Source organism: Lichenostomus cassidix, chromosome 27 (assembly GCF_008360975.1).
Source record: "Lichenostomus cassidix isolate B80296 chromosome 27, HeHo_3.0, whole genome shotgun sequence".
Lineage (NCBI taxonomy): Eukaryota > Metazoa > Chordata > Aves > Passeriformes > Meliphagidae > Lichenostomus > Lichenostomus cassidix.
The window spans coordinates 3412915-3433444 of NC_139507.1; the positions used below are offsets into that span (position 1 = coordinate 3412915).

General features: G+C 64.8%; 2 protein-coding genes across 5 annotated transcripts; one reads left to right on the top strand and one right to left on the bottom strand.

Moving 5' to 3' along the window:
- Positions 1-133: 133 nt before the first annotated feature.
- MSL1 (MSL complex subunit 1) lies at positions 134-7232 on the bottom strand. 2 transcript variants are annotated; one of them, XM_085040039.1, is made up of 8 exons: positions 6990-7232; positions 3810-4033; positions 3125-3507; positions 2400-2464; positions 2121-2188; positions 1765-1889; positions 1612-1684; positions 134-1475 (listed from the first exon to the last, which is right to left on the bottom strand). In XM_085040039.1, exons 1-8 carry the CDS (start codon positions 7131-7133, stop codon positions 1385-1387), a joined length of 1173 nt encoding a protein of 390 aa, XP_084896165.1. In that variant the 5' UTR covers positions 7134-7232; the 3' UTR covers positions 134-1384. The 2 variants fall into 2 exon arrangements, with proteins under 2 accessions (XP_084896165.1, XP_084896166.1); XM_085040040.1 differs by lacking the exon at positions 6990-7232 and adding an exon at positions 5544-5772.
- Positions 7233-13738: 6506 nt separating this feature from the next.
- NR1D1 (nuclear receptor subfamily 1 group D member 1) lies at positions 13739-20205 on the top strand. 3 transcript variants are annotated; one of them, XM_085040041.1, is made up of 8 exons: positions 13739-14459; positions 16749-17090; positions 17179-17267; positions 17352-17496; positions 17919-18382; positions 18541-18726; positions 19467-19677; positions 19968-20205. In XM_085040041.1, the coding sequence occupies exons 1-8, from the start codon at positions 13745-13747 to the stop codon at positions 20165-20167; spliced, it is 2352 nt and encodes a 783-aa protein (XP_084896167.1). In that variant the 5' UTR covers positions 13739-13744; the 3' UTR covers positions 20168-20205. The 3 variants fall into 3 exon arrangements, with proteins under 3 accessions (XP_084896167.1, XP_084896168.1, XP_084896169.1); XM_085040042.1 differs by having other exon boundaries at positions 14070-14199; XM_085040043.1 differs by lacking the exon at positions 13739-14459 and adding an exon at positions 16296-16641.
- The last annotated feature ends 325 nt before the right edge of the window (positions 20206-20530 follow it).

Genomic DNA, 20530 nt, shown 5'->3' on the forward strand with positions numbered 1-20530 from the left:
CGGTACCGCGCTGCCCCCGCCGCCGCCCGCCAGGGGGCGCGCGCCGCTCGCGACGGTGACGTCACCGCCCAGCGGAAATGACATCACACCGCAGGGCGGGTAAATGGGGGAGGGGAAAACACCAGCAGCCAGAGGCCTTTTCCTTCTTTATTGTAAAAAAAAACAAAAAAAAAAAAATCAACGAAAAGCAATAAAAAATAATAAAATAAAACCAACGAGCGGGTGTGTCCGCGTGTGACCCCACCCCCTCCTGTAACGTCTTTAGAACTTGGTGTTTTTAGAACTTTATCGGTTTTTTTAACAATTTCCGGGTTTTTAAGGTTTTTTTGAAGTTTTTTTTTCTTAAAGTTTTTTTTTTTTTTAAGGTTTTTTTTTTTGTAAACGAGTTTCCGGCGTTCAATAAGCTCGGGGTTAATTAAAGAGAGGGGGGCAGTGGGGGATAGAACTGGGGGGGCACAGGCTCAGTGTAGGAGGAGGACAAAGGGGGGAAAAGGAGGAAGAGAGTGTGAAAAAGGGAGGGTAAGTGAGGAAAAAGGGGGGAGATAGGGAGAAAGAAGAGGGAAAAGGAGGATACATGAAGCCCCCACCCATGGAGCCCCTCCCCACCCATCCAGCACCGAGAGGGTCCAGCAGCACCCAGGGGCTCGGACAGGCAGTAACCCCTCCCCTCACAGCAAACCCCTCGCCCACCTCAAAACATTTAAATTACATTTTAAAAAAACATTAAAACCCCCCAAATTGTGCGCACAGGCTTTCTATTTCACAAAAAAAAAAAAAAAAAAAATTTTGCTTTTTAACTCTCCCCTCTGCCCCTACCAACCCGCTCCGGAGAGGAAAACCCCCAAGAGGGGGGAAAACCCCCAAAAGAGACTTCCAGGTGCTTCTCAGTTCCCAGGCCCCAGGCAGCTCCAACACCATCCGCTGTTTATCCTGCTTTCTAACTAAACACAACATGAAGGCAGCAGCGGGTGAGTCCCAGGGGATGTGGCACCCCTGGACACGGGATCTGATGCTGGTGATCCCCATGCTCCCACTGGACATGGTGGGAAGCCCCATATTCCAGATCCCACAGGCTGCGGTGTGCAGAGGCGGCACACTGGGGACTCGAGGATGGGGCCAGGATCTGCCTGCTGCCCTGGGGAGCGGAGCCTCTGGCTTGTGGCACTGGGAAGCCGGTGCAGTGCGGGGGATGAGTCCGGGGAACGTTCCAAAACCCAAGTGAACAAAACTGGGATCGCGGAAGAACGAAACCATCCGTCAGCGCAGAGCAGGCAGCGGCCGGCGGTGACCCGGTAATGTCAGAGCTTCTGGTGCCGTAGAGGTCTTCAGAGCCCTCAAGGACATATGGAGCTCCTGGAGGTGTTTGGAGCTCCCAGCATCTCACTTATTTCCGACAGGTCCGGTGTGGTGTCTGCTTCTTCTGCACCTCCAGCCGGCAGCGACTGCGCTCATCCAGCCAGGGCAGCTCGAAGTTCCTGCGGGCACAGCTGGTGTCACTGTGGCACTGTCCCAACCCAAACAGCACTGTCCAGACCCAAAATGGGCTGGGCACCTTTCTAGGAGTGACATCAGCAGAGCCCAGCCCTGTCCCCTCATGCCTCCAGTACTCACTGTGGGGTCAGTTTGGGCAAGGGCCGGCCAAAGGCGACGACGGGCAGGTAAGGGGTGATGAGCAAACTTTCCACTGTGGAGAGACACCAGAGTGTGTGAGAGCCCCCATCTGTACCCTCACCTACCCCCCGACACCACCTTCCCAAACCTCACCATCATCTGGCTCAGGGAAAAATGAGGTAACTTCAGGTTCCGACTCCTGAATCCCTTTCCTTTTGTACATTCGGAGCTGCAGCCGCTGTAGGATTCTTTGTTCCCTGATCCGCTGGATGTCCCACCTGGAAAACAGGATGGCTGGGAAAGTGAGGAACCACAGGCAGTGCCAGACTCCCACGGGGGGGATCAGAGCGCTGCACTGGCTGCCAGTGATGTGGGAGCATCCCTCCTCCTGCAGCATTCCTGGTTCCTATCCTAGCTGCACCCTGTCCTGCCCCCTGCTCCAGGTGACAGCCCAGGATCCTCCCTGTAAAACTGAGACCCCAGACCCCCATCACTCCCTTTGCTCCCACCTTTTCCTTCGTTTCTCATCCAGCTCCAGCTTTGCGTGCCGTTTGGAAAAGACGCTGTCATCCAGGTTCTGCAACGACACCAGATTGGGATCAGCACATCATCCCGGGGCCAGATCCTGTTCCCATGGCCCTGGGAGGGGCTGGTTCTTCCCCCCACCTCAGCCCCCCAACCACAGCCAGCGTTTATGCTGGATGAGGGGATGAGATGCCACCAGCTCTGGGACTGTGGGACAGCCTGGAAAGCCCCTGCAGCACTGCCAGCTCTGATGGCTTGCGTACCTCCAGGAGGTCCGAGGGGTTGGGGTCTCTCAGGGGCTCCACGACATGGTCCCTCCAAGACGGAACTGCAGGACAAGAGGGAGGGTGGTACCCCACACCAGAAACCCCACAGCCCCTACTCCATCCCACCACCTTCCTGCTCCCTTCCCACCCGTCTGTCCCCTTGGAGCATGGCTTGAGATGCACCAAATCCCCATGCTGAGCCAGCCGTGGGAGCTGCCTGGGGTCCAGCGGATGGCAGAGCTCACCTCCACTCCCTTGGCCAAGCACATGAGCAAACCTGAGCCACTCCCAGGGACATGCCGAGCTCTGTCTGAGCCGGAGCGCTGAGCCACATGGCACAGTCTGGTTCCCATCACCAGCACCAACCTTGCTGGGCCCAGGGTAGGACAAGCACCGGATTTGGGCACAGAAGGTGACCCGGGTGCTGTGTCACCATGGCATGAGCCAGAGACATGTTTCCCAACCACCCATGGGAAGTTGCTTCACCACCTGCTCCAAAAGGCACCAGCCAGGAGCCCTGCCTGGAGCGGGGCAAGCTAGAGATGGGATTTGGGAGAGTCCAGAGCCAGCACCCATCACAGTGGAAAGAGCCAGCACTTCTCCCAGCACCACAGGCACTCCCTTTGGGAACCTGGGAGCCCTTTCCCAGATTCAGGACAAGGGTGCCTGTTCCCAGGCCAGCTCAGCCCCAGAAGCTTCTCCATCATTCTCTCCATCCTTACTTGCTACAGTCTCCTCCTTTTTTGGGGAAGGCTCCCGCAGCGGCAGCGGCGATGGGGGCGGCTGGTGCCAGCGGCACAAGTACATTTCGGTAGTGGAGAGATAGGGCAGGTCGTCGGCCTCGCTGACAAAGCCTTTCTCCTTGGGGTGGGTGCTGGGACCCTTTGGTGGGGCTGATGCTCGGAGTGGGGTCTCCAGCAGCGACCGGGATTTTTCTGGAGTCTCTTGGCTCCGCAGTTCTCGTTTACAAACAGTTTCGGCCAAGGAGCCGCCCGATTCCTCCTTCCCCGGGGAGTGCTTTGGAGTTTTACTCTTCACTTTGGAGAACTCCGACACTAGTTTTTTAACAGGCGTCTTCCTCTCCGTGCTCCCAAATGTTGGCTTCCTGCGGGAGGAAGAGGAGCTGAAATGGATCCTTGCCCTGCACCAGGGTTCCTGGCACCCCAAAACAGTTGCTGCACCAGATGACAGCAGTTTACAGAGAGGCTTCCCCAGCATTTTGGGACACCCAACTCCCCACCCAGGCTTTCTTGAAGTTCCCCTGGATACAGGGACATGCTCTGCTGCTGGATGGCATCTCCGAGCAGCTCAAAGGCCACTGGACAGTGCCAGCCCCATGCACAGAGGGTGAAGCCATAGGGAGTGTCCCCCTTTTATCCCCATGCAGCCCCCCCATGCACTCTGTACCTTTTATGCCCCTTCCCGTTCCTGCCGTAGGGGAAGTGCTTGGGCTGCAGGGTCGGAGGGGGCTCCAGCAGGTCCTGAGGACACTCCAGAGGCAGCTTCTCACATGCCTCCGCCTCCGGCTTCTCATCCACCTCAAAGCCCTGGAAGATGCGGTGCTTCTCCCGCTCACTGTCCTTCTTCACCAGCTGCACCCGCCTTTCCATGCGCTCAATCCGCGCCAGGAGCTACAAGGCAGGTGAGGGAGGGCTCACCTCGGGTGGGGTCATCCCCCGTGGGCACCCCAGGGCAGCTGCCTCTGGATGTCCAACGGCACAAAATGGCCACTCAGGCTGCTTCTCCTGCTCCAGCACTGCACTGCCCATGCCTATGTCCGGTTGCAAACCCCAGTTTGATAGGGGATTTCATTCCATCAAAGAACCCAGGAATGGTTTGGGTTGGAAGAGACCTTAAAGCCCCTCCAGTCCCACACCCTACCATGGGCAGGGACACCTTCCACTATCCCAGGTTGTCCCAAGCCCCATCCAACCTGGCCTTGGACACTTTCAGGCAGCAGAAACCAGAGAATTTGGAGATCCCACCCTCTGTGTATCCTCCCCAAGGATGTGGGAAAAAGAGGGGGGGTTGCAATTACTCATGGGCTTCAAGAGCACCTGGTGACCTTGCCTGTGGTCACCTGTCCCCAGCCCTCCCTAGCCCCCTCAGCCAAGGCCTGCACCATTTAGAGACATCCCTCTGGACCTCCCCACAGTGCAGTGGTGGGTCCTGGCACCCCCCGAGGATGTGGCTGTGGGGTGACACAGCCTCGGGGAGCGGGGACATCCAGGGTGTGGCAGTCCCATCCCCCCACCAGTGTCATCCCAGGAGGCTGTGCCTGGGGGAAGCCCCTGAAGTCCCATCACAGCCTTGCCGCAGTGGCTCCTCCATGTTGGGGGACGCAGCACTGCCTGCGGTGACATCACGTGGGGTGTCCCCGTCCTTCCTGCCACAACCGGGGCCACCACTGCTGCCACTGCCACTGCAGCTGGACATGGCCACAGCCGGTGATGGCACATGGCCACGGGGCTGTGAGGCTGGCAGGGGGGTGAGCCATGGCTGTGGGGGAATGCAGGCAGGGCGCCCATGGGGGGAACACAGAGCATCTGTGGGGTGACACGACATCCATGAGGGGACAATGCAGATATGGTAATGGGTGGGGGGGGGAAGCCATACATGTAGGGCACCTAGGGAAGGGGGGCACACAAGGCATCTATCGGGTGACACAGACAGGACACCCGTAGTGGGGACACAGCTCAGCTGTGGGGACCCCACAGTGTCCCCCCCAAGGCTGGAGGACTCTCGTGGCTGTGGGGGACCCCAAACCCCCGGGGCGTGCGTGTAGCCCCACCTCAGCGGGCTGGCCCGCGCAGCAGGGCGATGTCCCTTGGGGCCGTGTCCCGCCCGGTGCCCGCGGCACCTTTAAGGCCCCCCCCCGAGCCGTCGCCACGGTGACGGGCGGCGGCCCGTTAACCCCCGCCCCGCCCCCGCCCTTTGTGCCCCCGCGGCTTTGTCTGGGGGGGCTGCGACCCCCGGGGGAACCCGCGACCCCCGAGGGGAACCCAGCCCTGGGGGGAGGCAGAGACCCCGGGAGGGGCTCACCCCTCGGGGGGGGGTTGGGCAGTATTGCCCCTAGGGAGTGTTTAACCCCTTGGGAAGGGCGGCATTACCCCCCTGGGGGGCTCTGTACCCCCCGGGTACCTTGGAGAGGGGGCCAAATGCTCCCACCGAGGGTATGACTTCTCAAGGAGGGGGGTATTAACCCCTGGGGTGCCACGGGGAGAGAAGAGTAACCCCTAAGGAGGGGCATTAACCCTCAAGAGGGGGCATTAACCCATGGAGTGCCAGCCGGGGTCGTTAACCCCCAAAAGGGGACACGTTAACCTCCAAGGGGTCTCCCCCACGAGCGGAGAACAGTAACTCCCAATGTGAGGCATTAACCGCCAAGAGAGGGGGATTAACCCCTGGGGTGCCACGGGGGGAGCAGGTTAACTGCCATGAGGGGCACATTGACCCCAAGGGGGTGCACTAAGCCCTGGGGTGACATGGCGGCTGGACATTAACCCATATGGGGGGACATTAACCCCCCAAAGAGGGCGCGCATTAACCCTTGAGGGGAGCAGAATTAACCCACAAAGGGGAGGGCATTAACCCCCATGGAGTGCAGAATTAACCCCCACACAGGGGGGTTATAAACCCCCAAAGAGGGGCTCATTAACCCCAAAGAGGGGTACAGAACTAACCGTCATGGGGGGAGGACGCATTAACCCCAATGGGGTGCAGAATTAACCCTCAAAGGGGGGGAGACATGAACCCCCAAATATGGGACTGAATTAATCCCCAAAAAGAGGTGGAATCAACCCTCAAGGAAGGGGGCATTAACCCCAAAGAGGGGGGGCATTAACGCCCACAGGGTACAGAATTAACCCCCAAAGAGGGGGACATAAACCCTAAAGAGGGGAGCAGAATTAACCCTCGAGGTGGGGGGGACCTTAACTCCCGTGGGATGCAGAATTAATCACCAAAGAAGGGTGGAATTAACCCCCAAACAAGGGGGAACATTAACCTCTAAAGAAGGGGACTGAATTAACCTCCAAAAAGAGGTGCAATCAACCCCCAAAGAGGGGGACATCAAAGGGGGGGCGGGGGCATTAACCCTAAAGTGGGGGCCATTAACCCCTTGGGTGTCACGGGGTGGTGGGAACTTTCCTGTTGGTGGGCAGAATTCCACCACAATCCCAGGGACCCCTGAGTGGTATTGGGGATCCATTAACCCTGGGGGGAGGGGGCATTACTGTTAAACCTAGGGGTGGTTAAAACTAGGGGGGGCTCACCCCATGAGGGGGTGTTAAACCCAAGGAGGGTCACCCCATAGGAGGGTGTTAAGCCTGGGGGGTTAACCCTGGGGTGGGGGTCACCCCGGGGGGGGGGGTGGGTTAAACGTGAGGGTGGTTAAAACTGAGGGGGGGGGTAACCCTGAGGGCGGGCTAACCCTGAGGGGGGGAATCACCCCACAAGGGAGTGGGTTAAATGTGGGGGGGTTAACCCATGAGGGGTTAACATTGGCGGGAGTTAACCCCTTCCATGCCGCATTCCCGCCCTCCTCCCCGGTCCCCCCGGTGACCCCCCCCCTTTCCCCCACCGTACCGTGTCGCGCTCGGCCCGGAGCTCCTCGATCTGCCGCTCCTTGGCCTGCAGCTGCTGCTGCTGCTGCTCGATCAGGTCCAGCTGGAGCAGCAGGATCTGCCGCAGGCAGGCGGCCTGCCCGGGCGACCCTCCGCCGGCGCCCATCGCTGCGCGGGCCGCGGGCCGCCGCTTCCCCGGCTCCGCGGGCCCCGCTCCCGGCCCCGGCCCCGCTCCCGGCCCCGCCGCCGCCGCCTCCCCGGGCAGCCCGCCCGCATCCCCCGCCGCGGCCCTGCCCCCGCCGGCCGCCGGCCCCGCCGCGGCCCCGCTCCGCTCCCGCTCCGCCACCCCGCAGCCGCGGCCCGTGTGTGCCCCCAGCGGCGGCGGGGCCCGGGGCCGCCGGGCCGGCGGAGCGGGGCCTTCCTCCCCCTCCTCCCCCTCCTCCTCCTCCTCCTCCCCGCCCGCCCCCTCGGGCCGCCGCCGCCCGCCCCCCCGGAACGCCGTGGACCGCATGGCCGGGCCCCGTTACCGCCCGCCGGCACCGCGGGGCGGCGGCGCGGGGGGCGCCGGGGGCATCGGCACGGAGCGGCCCCCGCCCCGGGGATGACCCGCGCGGGGATGAGCCGCGCGGGGGGGCGGCGGGGCGGGGGTCGGTACCGGGCACGGGACCCCGGGTACCGGCGAACGGGGCTCGGCGCGCATGCGCCGGCGGCGGTGGGGGCGGTGGGATCCCCGGGGGTGAGGAGCGGGGCCGGTCCCCGCCTGGGGACCCCCGGGACGGTGCCCACCCGCGCCGCTTCCCGCGGGCCGGGGGGGTGGTCGCGACACGCGGACACGCGTGAGGCGGGGGTCCCGCGCCGCAGTACCGGGGGCGGCCGCTCGGGGGCCCCCGAGCGTGGCTGTACCGGCTCTCCGCGCCCGCCCCCGCCCCACGGGGGGGTCTCGGGTCACGGGCCGGTCCCGCGGCGGAGGGGGACACGGCGGGGCGGAGGGACCCCCGGCTTGAAAATGGGGATTGGGAGCCACCGCTACGAGCGCCCCACGCGGGGAGGGCCGAGAGGGGGGTGGTTGTGCTCTGACCCTCGGAGTCTGCACCCCCCCGTGGGCGCACACCCCCCACGGGGGCTGAACCCCCTCACGGGGACTGAACCCCCCCGTGCACGCACACGGAGCTCTGCAGTTCTTGCTGTACGTGTGCAAGGACGCGAGCACACACACCAGTCCGTACCGCCCCTTCTGCAGAGGCTGCAGCCCCAGCGCACTCGTATGTACACGGACATGCACACACATGCACACGCCTGCAACAAATCCCTGCGGAATCTGGAGGGGGGAAATCCTGGACAGCTGCACAAGCGCAGCCCGCAGGAACTGCAGCCCGTGCACATGCATCCCCCGACTGCAGTCCCAGAGAACATGTATGCACATGTATGCACACGCATGCACATGTATGTGTACGCACAGCCCGGACTGCAGCCTCAGAGTGCACTTATGGACGCATACGGACATGCACGGACATGCACGGACATGTATGTACACGTATACACACACAGAGGATCATTTCCCCCTCTCCCGCTGAAACTCCACCCCCCGCAGCACACGGGGCCGTGTCACCGGGGACACACAGGGGACACGCGTGGCACGTGCTGGGGACGCACAGGGGACACGTGGGGGACGTGCCTCTCTGCAGAGCTGTGTTCAGGGACACACAAACACACGCGGGGGGAGATCCCCCTTCACCCAGCCCGTCGCGAGCATCAGGGTGCCCCTGTGCCTGGTGCCCGGGTCACACTGGCGGTGCCACCCCCACGGTGTGGCACGGGGGAAGCCCCTCCGCGGTCCTTGCTGTGACACGGGGGGGAGCATGTTTGTCTCCTCATGTGATTGTGCACATCCACACGTGTGGCTGTTGTCACATACAGAGGTGGCAGTGGTTGTCCCCCTGCCTGGCTGTGCTCACACACACGCGTGTCCGTGTTCAAACACACGTGTAGCCATTCTCATACACACACAGAGCCATGGTTGTACACACACATGGCTGTGCTCACACACACGTGTCCATGTTCAAACACGTATGTAGCCATTCTCATACACACACAGAGCCATGTTCACACACACGCCTGGCTGTGCTCTCACACACACAGAGCCACGTTCACACACGTGTGGCCGTGTTCACATAAACACACAGAGCCATATCCATACACACACATGACTGCACTCACACACATGACTGTGCTCACACACACATACAGAGCCATGTTCACATACACGACCATGCTTTCACACACACAGAGCCATGTTCACACATGCCTGGCTGTGCTCTCATACACACACAGCCATGTTCACACACGTGTGGTCGTGTTCACACAAACACACAGAGCCATATCCATACACACACCTGGCTGTGCTCACACATGACTGTGCTCACAAACGCATACAGTGCCATGTTCACATACATGACCATGCTCACACACACATACAGAGCTATGTCCACACACATGCCTGGCTGCACTCACACACAACTGTGCTCACACACACATACAGAGCCATGTTCACATACATGACCGTGCTCACACACACACACACAGAGCCATGCTCATGCACACGCCTGGCTGTGCTCACACACACATGACCATGCTCACACACAGGTCCGTGTCTGCACACACGGGTGCCGTGTCCCCGCCGGGCCCGTCCTGCCCGGGCCGGTGCCGGTGCCGGTGCCCATCCCCGCTGCGGCAGGCCCACGTGCCGGCCGGCGCCCGCCCGCACATGGCTCTGCAGCAGGGAGGCTGCTGGGGCTAAAAATGGAGCAGGGCGCACATGCCAGCGCCACGTGACGCGCATGGAGAGGGCTCCCCGCGCGAGGAGGAGGAGGAGGAGGAGGAGGAAGAGGAGGAGGAGGAGGTAGCCCGCTCACATGGGCTGGCACAGATGCCAACCGGGCCGCTGGCCACGATGCCGCGGCCTCTGTGTGACCTGTGGGTTGGGGGCTGACGGGGTGCCCCCCCTCGCACATTTGACCTTTGGGAAGGTCAAACACGGGGTGACAAGGGAATGGGAAAGGGGAAGAGGGTTCCAGGCTGTGGGTCTGAGGCGGGGGGTCTGGAGGCTGAAGCAGTTCCCGGTGCTGTCCCACTCCCCTCCCCCCCACCGTGGGGTTCCAAGGCTGCAGAGGAAACTCAAACACCAGCACGTGAAATCTTGGGGGAGCGGGAAGGGGGGCTGGTGAAAAGGGCTCCCCACCTGCCCTGGCTACTCCCCCTGGGGTGCTCCCCGGAACCCCCTGCATGATGAACACACTGTGGTCCCCCCTCCCCCAGGGGTCCTGCACCCCTTCTGCACCTCCATGTCACAGTATCACCCCAATTTCTTGGCTCCTGAACCCTCCTAGGGTCCTGACACTCCCAGACAGTACCCCCTTGCACTTTTCCTGTGGCCCTGCACCCCTGAATCTATGTGGAGTCTTTGCACCCCCTGACCCTGCATCCCTTTTTGGGTCCCTGCACCTTTCTAGGGTGCATTCATCCCTAAATCCTGCACCTCCACGAATCTGTGCACTCCTGCACCCCTCAATCCTGCATGCCTGCCCCCTCCTGGGGGTCCCTGCACCCCCAAATCCTGCACCCTTGCATCCTGCAACCCTGTGCCCTGCACCCCCAGACCCTGCACTTCCTGGGGTCTCTGCCCCCCAACCCCAGTCTGCCCCATTCAGCGGTGCCAGGATGCCATGGGGTGTCCCTGCCTGCCTCGGGGCGCCCCCATCTGCCATGGGGTGCCCCCGCCCGGGGCCAAGCCTGCCTTGTTTACCCGATTTTTCCCGTTCCCGGGGAGGGAGGGCGATTCTGGCAGCGGGAGCTGCTGCCCCAGCCAAGAACCAGGAGCCGAGCCAGGGCTGCTCCAGGCAGGAAAACACCCCCAAACCACCCCAAACCATCCCAAACCCCAACCCTCCAAGCACTCTCCTGGTCCCCCACAGCAGCACCGGGGTTCCTCCTCCACCCTTCCCCCCCCAGTGCCATCAGTGGGGAGGGATGAAAGGGGGGTCAGGGGTGCGGGACCCCCAAATTGGGTGAGACCCTGCACCTCTGGTTGCGCCCCCAGAGTACAGTTATGGGTGGAGAAACTGAGGCTCGATATGTGTAGGGCGACATGGGGACACAGCTGGACCCTGTGTCCCCATCCCCACAGGGCTGCTGCAGCCCCACCGTGGGTCTGGGGGTGTCCAAGTGGGACTGGGGGTGCAGGGCTGGGGGTCCTGTCCACTGCCAGCCCCCCGTGCCCAGCCCGGGGTGGAGGGGATGATAGGCAGGAACGAACCCCCGTTCCCGGCGGAGGCGCCCCCCCTCTTTTCCTGGAAAAGGTTCAACAAGGTAAACAAGGCTGCAGCCCCGAGTAAAAATAAACCCTCGGCACGCAGGCGCCGGGCGGGAAGCGGGGCGAGCGTCACGCGGCACGGCCACGGCCACGGCACCGGCACCGGCACCGGCACCGGCACCGGCACCGGCACCGGCACCGGGCACCGGGCACCGGGCACCGGCCGCGCTCCGACACCAGTCCCACCGCCCCTCCGCTGCCCCGTCCCCCGGGAGCAGTGGCACGGGAGGGGAATGAGGACCGCATCCCCCGGGGGGTCGGTGGAAGTGGGGGGCAGGGGGTGCAGTTGGGGGGACACGGCATGGGAAGGGCAGGGGCACCGCCGATGGCAGGGACGGGGTGGCATGTGTGACCCCCGACAGTCCGAGCACGGCACGGCGGATGGAAGCACCCCATGAGGTCCTGGCACGACGGGACGGGGCAGACCTGGACTGGGAGATAGAGACCCCGGGAGGTGCAGGGTCTGGGGGTGCAGGATCAAGGAATCCAGGATTTGGGGGTGCAGGATACAGGGGGACAAGATCTGGTCTTGCAGGGACCCCAGGATTGTGCAGGGATGAAGGGTCTGGGGGTGCAGGGTGCGGGGATACAGGAGTGCACAGATCCGTTAAGGTGCAGGATTTAGGGATGAATCTGGTAGCGTGTGACGACCTTGAGGGGAGATCGGGTGCACCATGGGCTGGTTGGCACGGGCACTGCCGTGATGGGGTGCACAGGGAGCCGCGGGAAGCCCCCCGAGGCACAGACCCGGCCTCTCGGGGCGTTCCCGGTGCTCGTCAGCTGCAGTACGCCCCGTCCCGGTGGCTTTGGTGGCCCCTATCCCCCACACTGCTCCCCATGGGTGGTCCCAGAGTCGGGCTATCCCGGAAATATCCCATCTGTGTCCAGCCTGGGGTCTCTGCTCACAGCATCTTCACCAGGACCCCCCGTGCCGGGTTCCCAGGCTCACGGTGGGACCTCACAGAGGGACCCCATGAGTTTTGTTCCGGCTCTCCCAGCCCCACTCCCGTCACGGGGATTCCTGGGGGATCAGGGTTCCAGGCGAGCATCACTGGCGCCTTGTGCCGCAGCGCCGTGCGCGGGGATGTTTTCCCAATCCAGACGTGCGGCTGAGTCACGGATAATCACCGGGAACGTGCCGGGAGGGGAGCGAGGAGCTGCGTGGGGACGGGGGCACCTGCACGGTCCGGGCACGGCCCCGCTGGGAGTGGGCATGGGGCAGAAGAGTTCCTTCGCCCCAGAACCGGCGTCCCCCCCGGGTCCCCCCGGTCCCATGCCAGCCTGGCCCCACACATCCTTCCGGGAGCTGTCGCGGTTCTCCCGGCCGGAGGTGCCACGGCACCGCGCAACCGCCCCGTGACTCAGGGCTAGGGCACGTCCTGTGGGGTGTCGGGGTGTTCCCACCACCCCAGTGCCTTGGGGAGCCCCAAAACCTGGGACCACGCCTAGCACCCTCCGACACCCCCAGCTGAGGAATGGCTTCATCACCCACGGGGTGCCAGGGGGTCTTTGGGGTGCAGAGTTCTGGTGTCCCTCCCCGGGCACTCCGCACAGCCAGGGCACTGGTGACCTCCCCCTCTGTGGGATTAGCTCCGAGGATTTCCCGGCGCTGGCACATCCGTGCTCTGCTCCTTCTCCTCCTGGCTGGGGTCCAGGGCAGCGCCCGGCACGTGGCACCCAGGAGGGTGCTGGCACCCCCAAAACTCTCCCCGCGGCGGGAGCACGAGCACCCACGGAGCCCCCAGTGCCACCGGGCTGGGCTGGCCGCGGCCAGCGCTGCGACCCAGATCTGCCACCAACTCTGCCCAGCATCGCGTTGCCGCAGCCCCCGCGGCAGCCGGGAGTGGGGCCAGGCTGGGACGTGGATGCCAGGCACGTGCCACAGCGGGCACCCGCCGTGGGCAGCGTGGGGACAGCATGGGCTGGGCAGGGGAACATCGAGAGGGGACAGCGGGCAGGGGTCCGGCTGCGCCAGGGGCTGTGCTGGGGGCTGTCATGCCCAGGCGTCCCGGGGAGCTGCGGTGGTGTAGCCGAACAGGTGGGCACAGGAGACGGTGCCATGAGAGGTGACAGGGGTAGTTGGGTGTCCCCAGTGCAGGGGAGAGTGCCACGCGGGGTTACAGGGGTACCTGAGTGTCCCTAGGACAGTGGGCAATACTTTGAGTGGTGACAGGGGTACCTGGGTGTCCCCAGCACTGTGCGGGGTGACATCGGTGCCCAGGTGTCCCCAGGGGAAGGTGCCACGCAGAAGTGACAGCTCTGTGCCTGGATCTCCCCGCTGCAGGGAACAGCCAGTGCTACGGTCAGGTGTTCCCAGCGCAGGTGACAGTGCTGTGCAAGGTGACAGGGCTGCCAGTGCCGTGACTGGGGGTCCCCAGTGCGGGGGATAGTGTCGTGCCAGGTGACAGATGTGTCAAATGCTGCACCCAGCTGTCTGCAGTGCAGGGGACAGTGCTGCGCCCGGGGGTTCCCAGTGCAGGGACGATACTGTACTGGTGTCCCCGGTGTCCCCGGTGTCCCCGGTGCAGGGGCAGTGCGGGTACCGGTCCCCGCGGTCCGTCAGGCGACCCCGGTGCGGGGGTCCCCGCCGAGCCCGGGCTCCCCGGCGGCGGCGCGGGGCCGGGGCCGCCGGCGGAAAGTGTGTCACTGGGGCACGAGGCTGTCCCCGGGAATCACATGGGGGAGGCGGCGGCGCCGCGTGCGGCCCAGTGCGCAGCCGCGGCCGGTGCGGGGGGCGGCGGGGCGGGCGGCGGGCGCACAACAGCCCGCACCGGGCGGCGGCGCGGCACGGCTCGGCGCGGCTCTGCTCCGGGAGGCTCAAGGGGCCGGGACAGGATGGCGGCCCCCGAGGCCGGCAGCACAGGTCAGTGCCCCGCCGGAGCCCCCTACCCCCGGGACCACCGTGCGGGCACCGGCACCGGCAGCTGTCCTCAGCACCGGAGCGGATCGTGGGGCAGAGCCCCGGGACCGCGGCGAGGGGCTGCGCGCTGAGACCGCGAGTTGGAGGGGTCCGGACACCGGGACCGAGGGGTCCCGCACACCCGACCGGGCAGGATGCGCACCGGGACCGCGTCCCGGAACGGGACTCCGTCCTACCGGGACCGGGGGGTCCTGCAGAGCGGGGTAAGGCTCGGACAGCGGGGCCGGGGTGTCCCCGGGAGGGTAGGGAGGGCTGCGCGCCGGTACCGGGCGTCTTGCACACCGGGGCGACGTGAACACCGGCGCCAGAGTGCTCCGGTGGTCGGGACAGAAGGGCTGGAGACAGGGACCAAGGTGTCCCGAACGTCGGGGCGTTCCGGACGGGGGAATAGGAAGGTTGAGAACAGAGATGACTGTTCCGGGGTGTCCCGGGCAGCGGTAACGGAGGAGAGCGCGGCGGACCGGGGTGTCCCGGAGACCGAGTCCGGGGATTCTCGAGCGCCGGAGAGCGCTGGACGCAGGTGTAGAAAGGGTGAGAACCGGGACTGCTGTGTCCTGGGCAGACACACCGAAGGGGAGTGAAGTGTGTGCGGGACAGCGGGAACCGGAGTGTCCCAGGAAGCGGGACCGCAGGGAAGCGCACAGCGATCGGAGTGTCCCAAGCGGCGGGACCAGTCAGGGTGACCGGAGGGGACCGCGGCGGGATCGGTGTGTCCCTATCAGCGGCACCGGGGCCACGGGGACCGGGCAGCCCGTGGACGGCCGAGGCGGTGCCGCGCGTGTCGGGGCTCCCCGCGCACCGGGAGGGACGGGGGGGGGGACCGGAGGCGGTGCCCCCCCTCCCCCGTGTCCCCCCCCCGCACGTGTCCCCCTCCCCGCCGCTGCCACGTGCGGAGTTTGTTTTCCCCGCAGCCCCGCCCCACCCCCTCCCATTGGTCGGCACATGACATCAGCGATGACGTCATGCACGGAACTGGGGACGCCGCCGTTCATTCGGGGGGGCAGCCCTGTCTCCGGGGCAACGAGAAGGGGCGGGACGGAGCTGCTGGCCAATGAGAGGAAAAGGGGCGTGGCAAAGCGTGAAGGGGTGGGGTCTAGGGGGCCACGTGCGGTTGGAGCACGTGGGGCGGCGGCGTGAGGCCGCCTGAGCTGGGGGGGGCTGCGGGGAGGCTGTTTGGGGGGGGTTCCCTCTGTTTTGGGGTCAAGAAGGGTTCTCTTGCTCTGGGGCAAACCCTTGGGGGGAATCCCCGCACCCCAAACCCCATAGTGTGTGTCCCGAGGCTTTGGGGTGTGGGGATCCCCCCCTGATTTTGGTGTCTCAGCAGCGGGGGTCCCCAGGATCAGCTATCCTGGAGGTGGGACCCACTGTCCCCAATTCCGTGACCCCCTTTGGAGGTGGTACAGTGAGGGGGGATGGTGACAAGCTGGCTCTGGCGCGTGGCATCTGTGCCAGCGATACCGTGTGCGGCGGGAGACACATGGCCCTGGTGATCCCGTGTGTCCCCGACATCACCATCCACGTGTCCCAGCCTGGAGTCGTGTCCCAGTGCTGCTGTCCCTGCCCCGTGAGTGGGGTGACAACGACTGTAACTTCAGCCAGGGACCACGCGTGTGTCCCCCCCATGCTGCTCCCCACTTTCGGGGGTCCTCACATAGCTCCTCAGTTTTGCAGTGGGGATGTATCCCCCCGGCTGGGGGGGCTGCGCTGGGAGCATCCTGGTGCCACGGGGGGCTGCGCTGGGAGCATCCCGGTGCCACGGGGGGCTGCGCTATGGGGGGCTTCGCCGTGGGACTCTCCCGTGAGCTGTGGGGCGGAAGCCCGGCTGTGCTGCAGGCACGGAGCCAGGAAAGGCAGGAGTAACTCTGTGACCTCCTGATTTCACCTCTCCGGAGGGTTCCCAGCCCACATTCCTCCTGCAGGCAATTCCGGGGTGCCCTGCCCGTGTCCCCAGCCGGCACGCACCCGGATAAACCCGGCTGTCCCCGTCCCACGTGGGGCCGTCACCCGTGGCGGCCGGTGGGTGCGGTGCCTGACTCAGGGTGGGCGGCACACGTGCGGCGCAGCGGGATATCCATGGATCCGGGACGCATCCGGGGTGCTTCCCTGGAGACCCCACCCCGCGTGGGGCTGCGATTCCCCTCCGGGGGGCTTTCCCCCCTTCCCCCCCCACCCCGGGGGGAGGCTGAGCCTGATGTAGCTCGGTACATGAGTATCCCACCGGGATGCCCGTGGATCACTTCCCTGTGGATCCCACCCCACGCGGGGCTGCAATCCTCCTCCGAGGGGGTTCCCCCTCCGACGCTGGGAGAGGCTGAGCCTGGCACAGCTCCGTGCATGTGTGGCCCCGCGGGATTCCCATGGATCCAGATTGCCGATGGATTCAGGGTGCTTCCCTGGGCATCCTAACCACCTCCCGGGGTTCCCACCTCCATGAGTCGGGGGAGGCTGAGCCCGGCACAGCTCGGTGCATGAGTGGTCCCTTCTCTCTGCAGGTGGGGTGATCAGCTACGTGGGCTCCAGCGGCGCCTCTCCCACCCGCACCAGTCCCGTGTCCCTCTGCAGTGACAGCTCCAACGGCAGCTCCCAGTCGGGCTCCCAGCCCTTCCCTACGTACTTCCCACCGTCGCCCACCGGCTCCCTCCAGGATTCCCGCGCCTACGGCGGAGCCACACTGGCCCCCCATGAGGACGGCTCCCCTTCCTCCTCCTCCTCATCCTCCTCCTCCACCTCCTCCTCCTCGTACGGCTCCTCGGTGAACTTCCCCGGGGTGCAGCCGGTCCCCGCAGACGAGCGGCGCCGCAGCTCGCCCAGCAAAGCCGGCAGCACCGTCACGAGTGAGTGGGGCTCGCGGGGGGGTGGCGGGTGGTCGCCCCACCCCGCGGCACGCACCCCTGGACCCCGCTGACCCCCGTCCCCCCGCAGAGCTCAACGGGATGGTGCTGCTCTGCAAAGTCTGCGGGGACGTCGCTTCTGGTTTCCACTACGGCGTCCACGCCTGCGAGGGCTGCAAGGTACCGGGATGGGGCTGGGGATGAGGCACGGAGCCCCTGTCACATTGCGGGGACCCCCAGTGACTCCCCATCCTCGCCCCGCAGGGCTTCTTCCGCCGCAGCATCCAGCAGAACATCCAGTACAAGAAGTGCCTCAAGAATGAGAACTGCTCTATCGTCCGCATCAACCGCAACCGCTGCCAGCAGTGCCGCTTCAAGAAGTGCCTGCTGGTCGGCATGTCCCGCGACGGTGAGCTCGGAGGGACCGTCGTGACGTCCGAAGCAGGGAATTCCCTCTGGGGGTGGGATTGCCCGTGCTCAGGCTTCTCCTCTGCTACAGGGATGTATCCAGGGCTGTAGGTCCCCTCTGGAGCCGGGTTCTCCTGCCTGTGCTGGGTGCTCTGCCTGTCCCACGGGATGTGTCCCCCCTTCCTGGGACTCCCCCATGTGTTGTGGGGCTGCGTGTCCCTTCCATGACTGTGTCCCCCCGTGCCCAGAGCTACATGTCCCCTCCCGGGATGGGTCTCCCCAGTGCTCACGGTTGTTTGTCCAAGCCACGGGAGGGATGCAGCCCTGCTCCCATCAGCCCCTGGTCCCTTCTGTTGCAGGTCTGGGGGGGTCACCGTGCCTGCTGCCACCGGTGTCCCCCCTAACGCTGGTGTTCCCCCTCAGCCGTGCGCTTCGGGCGTATCCCCAAGCGGGAGAAGCAGCGGATGCTGGCGGAGATGCAGAGCGCCATGGGCGGCATGGCCAGTGCCCCACCGCCGATGCCGGGCCCCGGCGAGGGTCCCGCCGCGGGCGGGGGCCGCGCACCGCCCCCCGGACCCCCGCCGCTCGCCCCCCCGGCCTGCTTCTCCCAGTTCCCCCAGCAGCTGACGCCTCCCCGCTCGCCCAGCCCCGGGGGGGCCACCGAGGACGTCATCGCCCAGGTGGCCAAGGCCCACAAGGAGATCTTCATCTACGCGCACGACAAGCTGGGACCCCCTCCCGCCTGCGACAGCGGTCTCCTGCGCTGGGACGCGCCCCCTGCTTGGGCACCCGGGCCCCCCGAGCCCCGGCTCTGCCCCGCCGCCTACCCCGAACCCCCGGCCCCGCGGGGGTGCCCCTGGCCCCGCGGCCCCAAGGACGTCCTGCCGGTGAGCGCCCGGGGTCTCCCGCTCCCCCCCGGATATTTTTAGCTGCTAATTGCACTAATCCCCTTGTGGGTACCCCCGATCCCGGGGCGGCAGGGCCGGGGGAGCCCCGCAGAGCCCGGGGGAGTCGCCGGTGCCCGCTGACCCCTGGTTGCCCGCAGGCATGCCCCATGAACAGCCACGTGCCCGGCCGCAGCGGGCGCTCCGTGCAGGAGATCTGGGAGGATTTCTCCCTCAGCTTCACCCCCGCCGTCCGCGAGGTCGTTGAGTTCGCCAAGCACATTCCCGGCTTCCAGGCGCTCTCCCAACACGACCAGGTCACCCTGCTCAAGGCTGGCACCTTTGAGGTATGTCCCAGAATGGTGAGGGCTCGGTGGAAGACACTGTGTCCCATGGCATTGCACGGTGTTCCATGGACTGGCATGATGCCCCAAAGCATGGGAATAGTGTCCCAGAATATGGCAGGAGTCCCGTGGCATTGCAGTACCCCACAGCGCCCACGGCATTGCCTGGTGCCTCACAGCACTGCAGTGCCCCACATTTAGGAGCTGTGGCACAAAGCACGATGCCCCTGACATGGCACAGTGCCCTGTGGTCTGGCACAGAGCCCTGCAGCACTGCAGTGCTCCACAAACAGGAGTCATGGCGTGCAGCACGGTGCTGCTGGCATTATATAGTACCCCATGGCACTGCAGTGCCACATTTTGGGAGTTGTGGCATGAAGCACGATGCCCTTGGCATGGCATGGTACCCCACATTTGGGAACCACAGACTGGCACAAAGCCCCATGGCATTGTCTGGTGTCCCATAATATTGTAATGCCTCCCATTTGGGAGTCGTGGCATGAAGCACAGTGACCCTGGCATTGCACAGTGCCCGTGGCCTGGTACCCCACATTTGGTAGCCACAACATGTATCACGGAGCCCATAGCATGGCGTGGTGCCCCTGGCATTATCTGGTGCCCCATGGCACGGCAGTGCCCAGCATTTGGGAGCCGTGGTATGAAGCCCGATGTCCCTGGCATGAAGCACAGTGCCCATGGCGCTTTCCTGGTGCCTTGTCCCATATCCTGCCCCCTGCCCACAGGTGCTGATGGTTCGCTTCGCGTCGCTGTTCGACGTAAAGGAGCAGACAGTGACGTTCATGAGCCGCACGCGGTACGGACTGGAGGAGCTGTGGGCCATGGGCATGGGAGACCTACTTGGGGCCATGTTCGACTTCAGCGAGAAGCTCAGTGCCCTCGAGCTCAGCGATGAGGAGCTGGGGCTCTTCACCGCTGTCGTCCTTGTCTCAGCAGGTGGGCATGGGGGGATTCAGGGGGCTTGGGGGGAGATTGAAGGGTTTGGGGCTGGGATCAGAGGAGTTTGGAAAAAGATCGAGGAGTTTGTGGCTGGGATCAGGGGGTTTGTGGGGTGTTTGGGGCATTCAGGGGTGGGATTGAGGTGACTGGTATGGCCATTGAGGTGATACCGGGGGATATCAGGGGGTTCAGCACTGGGATCAGGGTGATGCTGGGGTGGGATCAGGGGGTTTTGGGGGTGAAACTGGGGTGTCTCCCTCCCGCCTCTGACTCCCTATCCCGCACAGACCGCTCGGGCATGGAGGACACGGCGTCAGTGGAGCAGCTGCAGGAGACGCTGCTGCGAGCCCTGCGCGCCCTCGTGCTAAAGACGCGCCCGGCTGAGACCTCGCGCTTCACCAAACTGCTGCTGAAGCTGCCGGACCTGCGCACCCTCAACAACCTCCACTCCGAGAAGCTGCTCTCCTTCCGCATCGACGCCCAGTAGTGCCCCCCGGACCCCCTCGGACCCCCCCCGCGCACCCCTGTACATACACCACAGCGGGGGGACACACAGACTCCCCACCCCGGGGCAGCACCGCCCCCGTGGCGCCCGCCGGACTTGCAGGGATTCACCCCAAGGTGGGCGCCAGGATGCTGGGACCCCCCACCCCAAACTGGGCGCCGCCCCCACGGCTCCGCTGGCAGCGCCGGGGGGTCCCCTCGCCCCGACCTCCCCGTTCTGGCGGCCGGGGGTGGGACGCTGAGGCCGGATCCAGCCGCGCTGGGGGGTGGGTCTGGGGGGGGGGTTTGGTTGGTTGGTTTTTTTTTCATCATATATTTATTACATAAATATATAGTAAAATAGACC

What these genes read in the sequence shown, in the direction of transcription:
- MSL1 (XM_085040039.1), bottom strand. Translation starts at nt 7,133, where the DNA reads ATGGGCGCCGGCGGAGGGTCGCCCGGGCAGGCCGCCTGCCTGCGGCAG. An exon ending in AACGGGAAGGGGCATAAAAG is followed by an intron (nt 3,508 to 3,809) that starts GTACAGAGTGCA and finishes TTCCTCCCGCAG; the next exon opens with GAAGCCAACATTTGGGAGCA. An exon ending in TTTCCCTGAGCCAGATGATG is followed by an intron (nt 1,685 to 1,764) that starts GTGAGGTTTGGG and finishes GTCTCTCCACAG; the next exon opens with TGGAAAGTTTGCTCATCACC.
- NR1D1 (XM_085040041.1), top strand. Translation starts at nt 13,745, where the DNA reads ATGTGTCAAATGCTGCACCCAGCTGTCTGCAGTGCAGGGGACAGTGCT. An exon ending in ACGCCTGCGAGGGCTGCAAG is followed by an intron (nt 17,268 to 17,351) that starts GTACCGGGATGG and finishes CTCGCCCCGCAG; the next exon opens with GGCTTCTTCCGCCGCAGCAT. An exon ending in GCCCCAAGGACGTCCTGCCG is followed by an intron (nt 18,383 to 18,540) that starts GTGAGCGCCCGG and finishes GGTTGCCCGCAG; the next exon opens with GCATGCCCCATGAACAGCCA.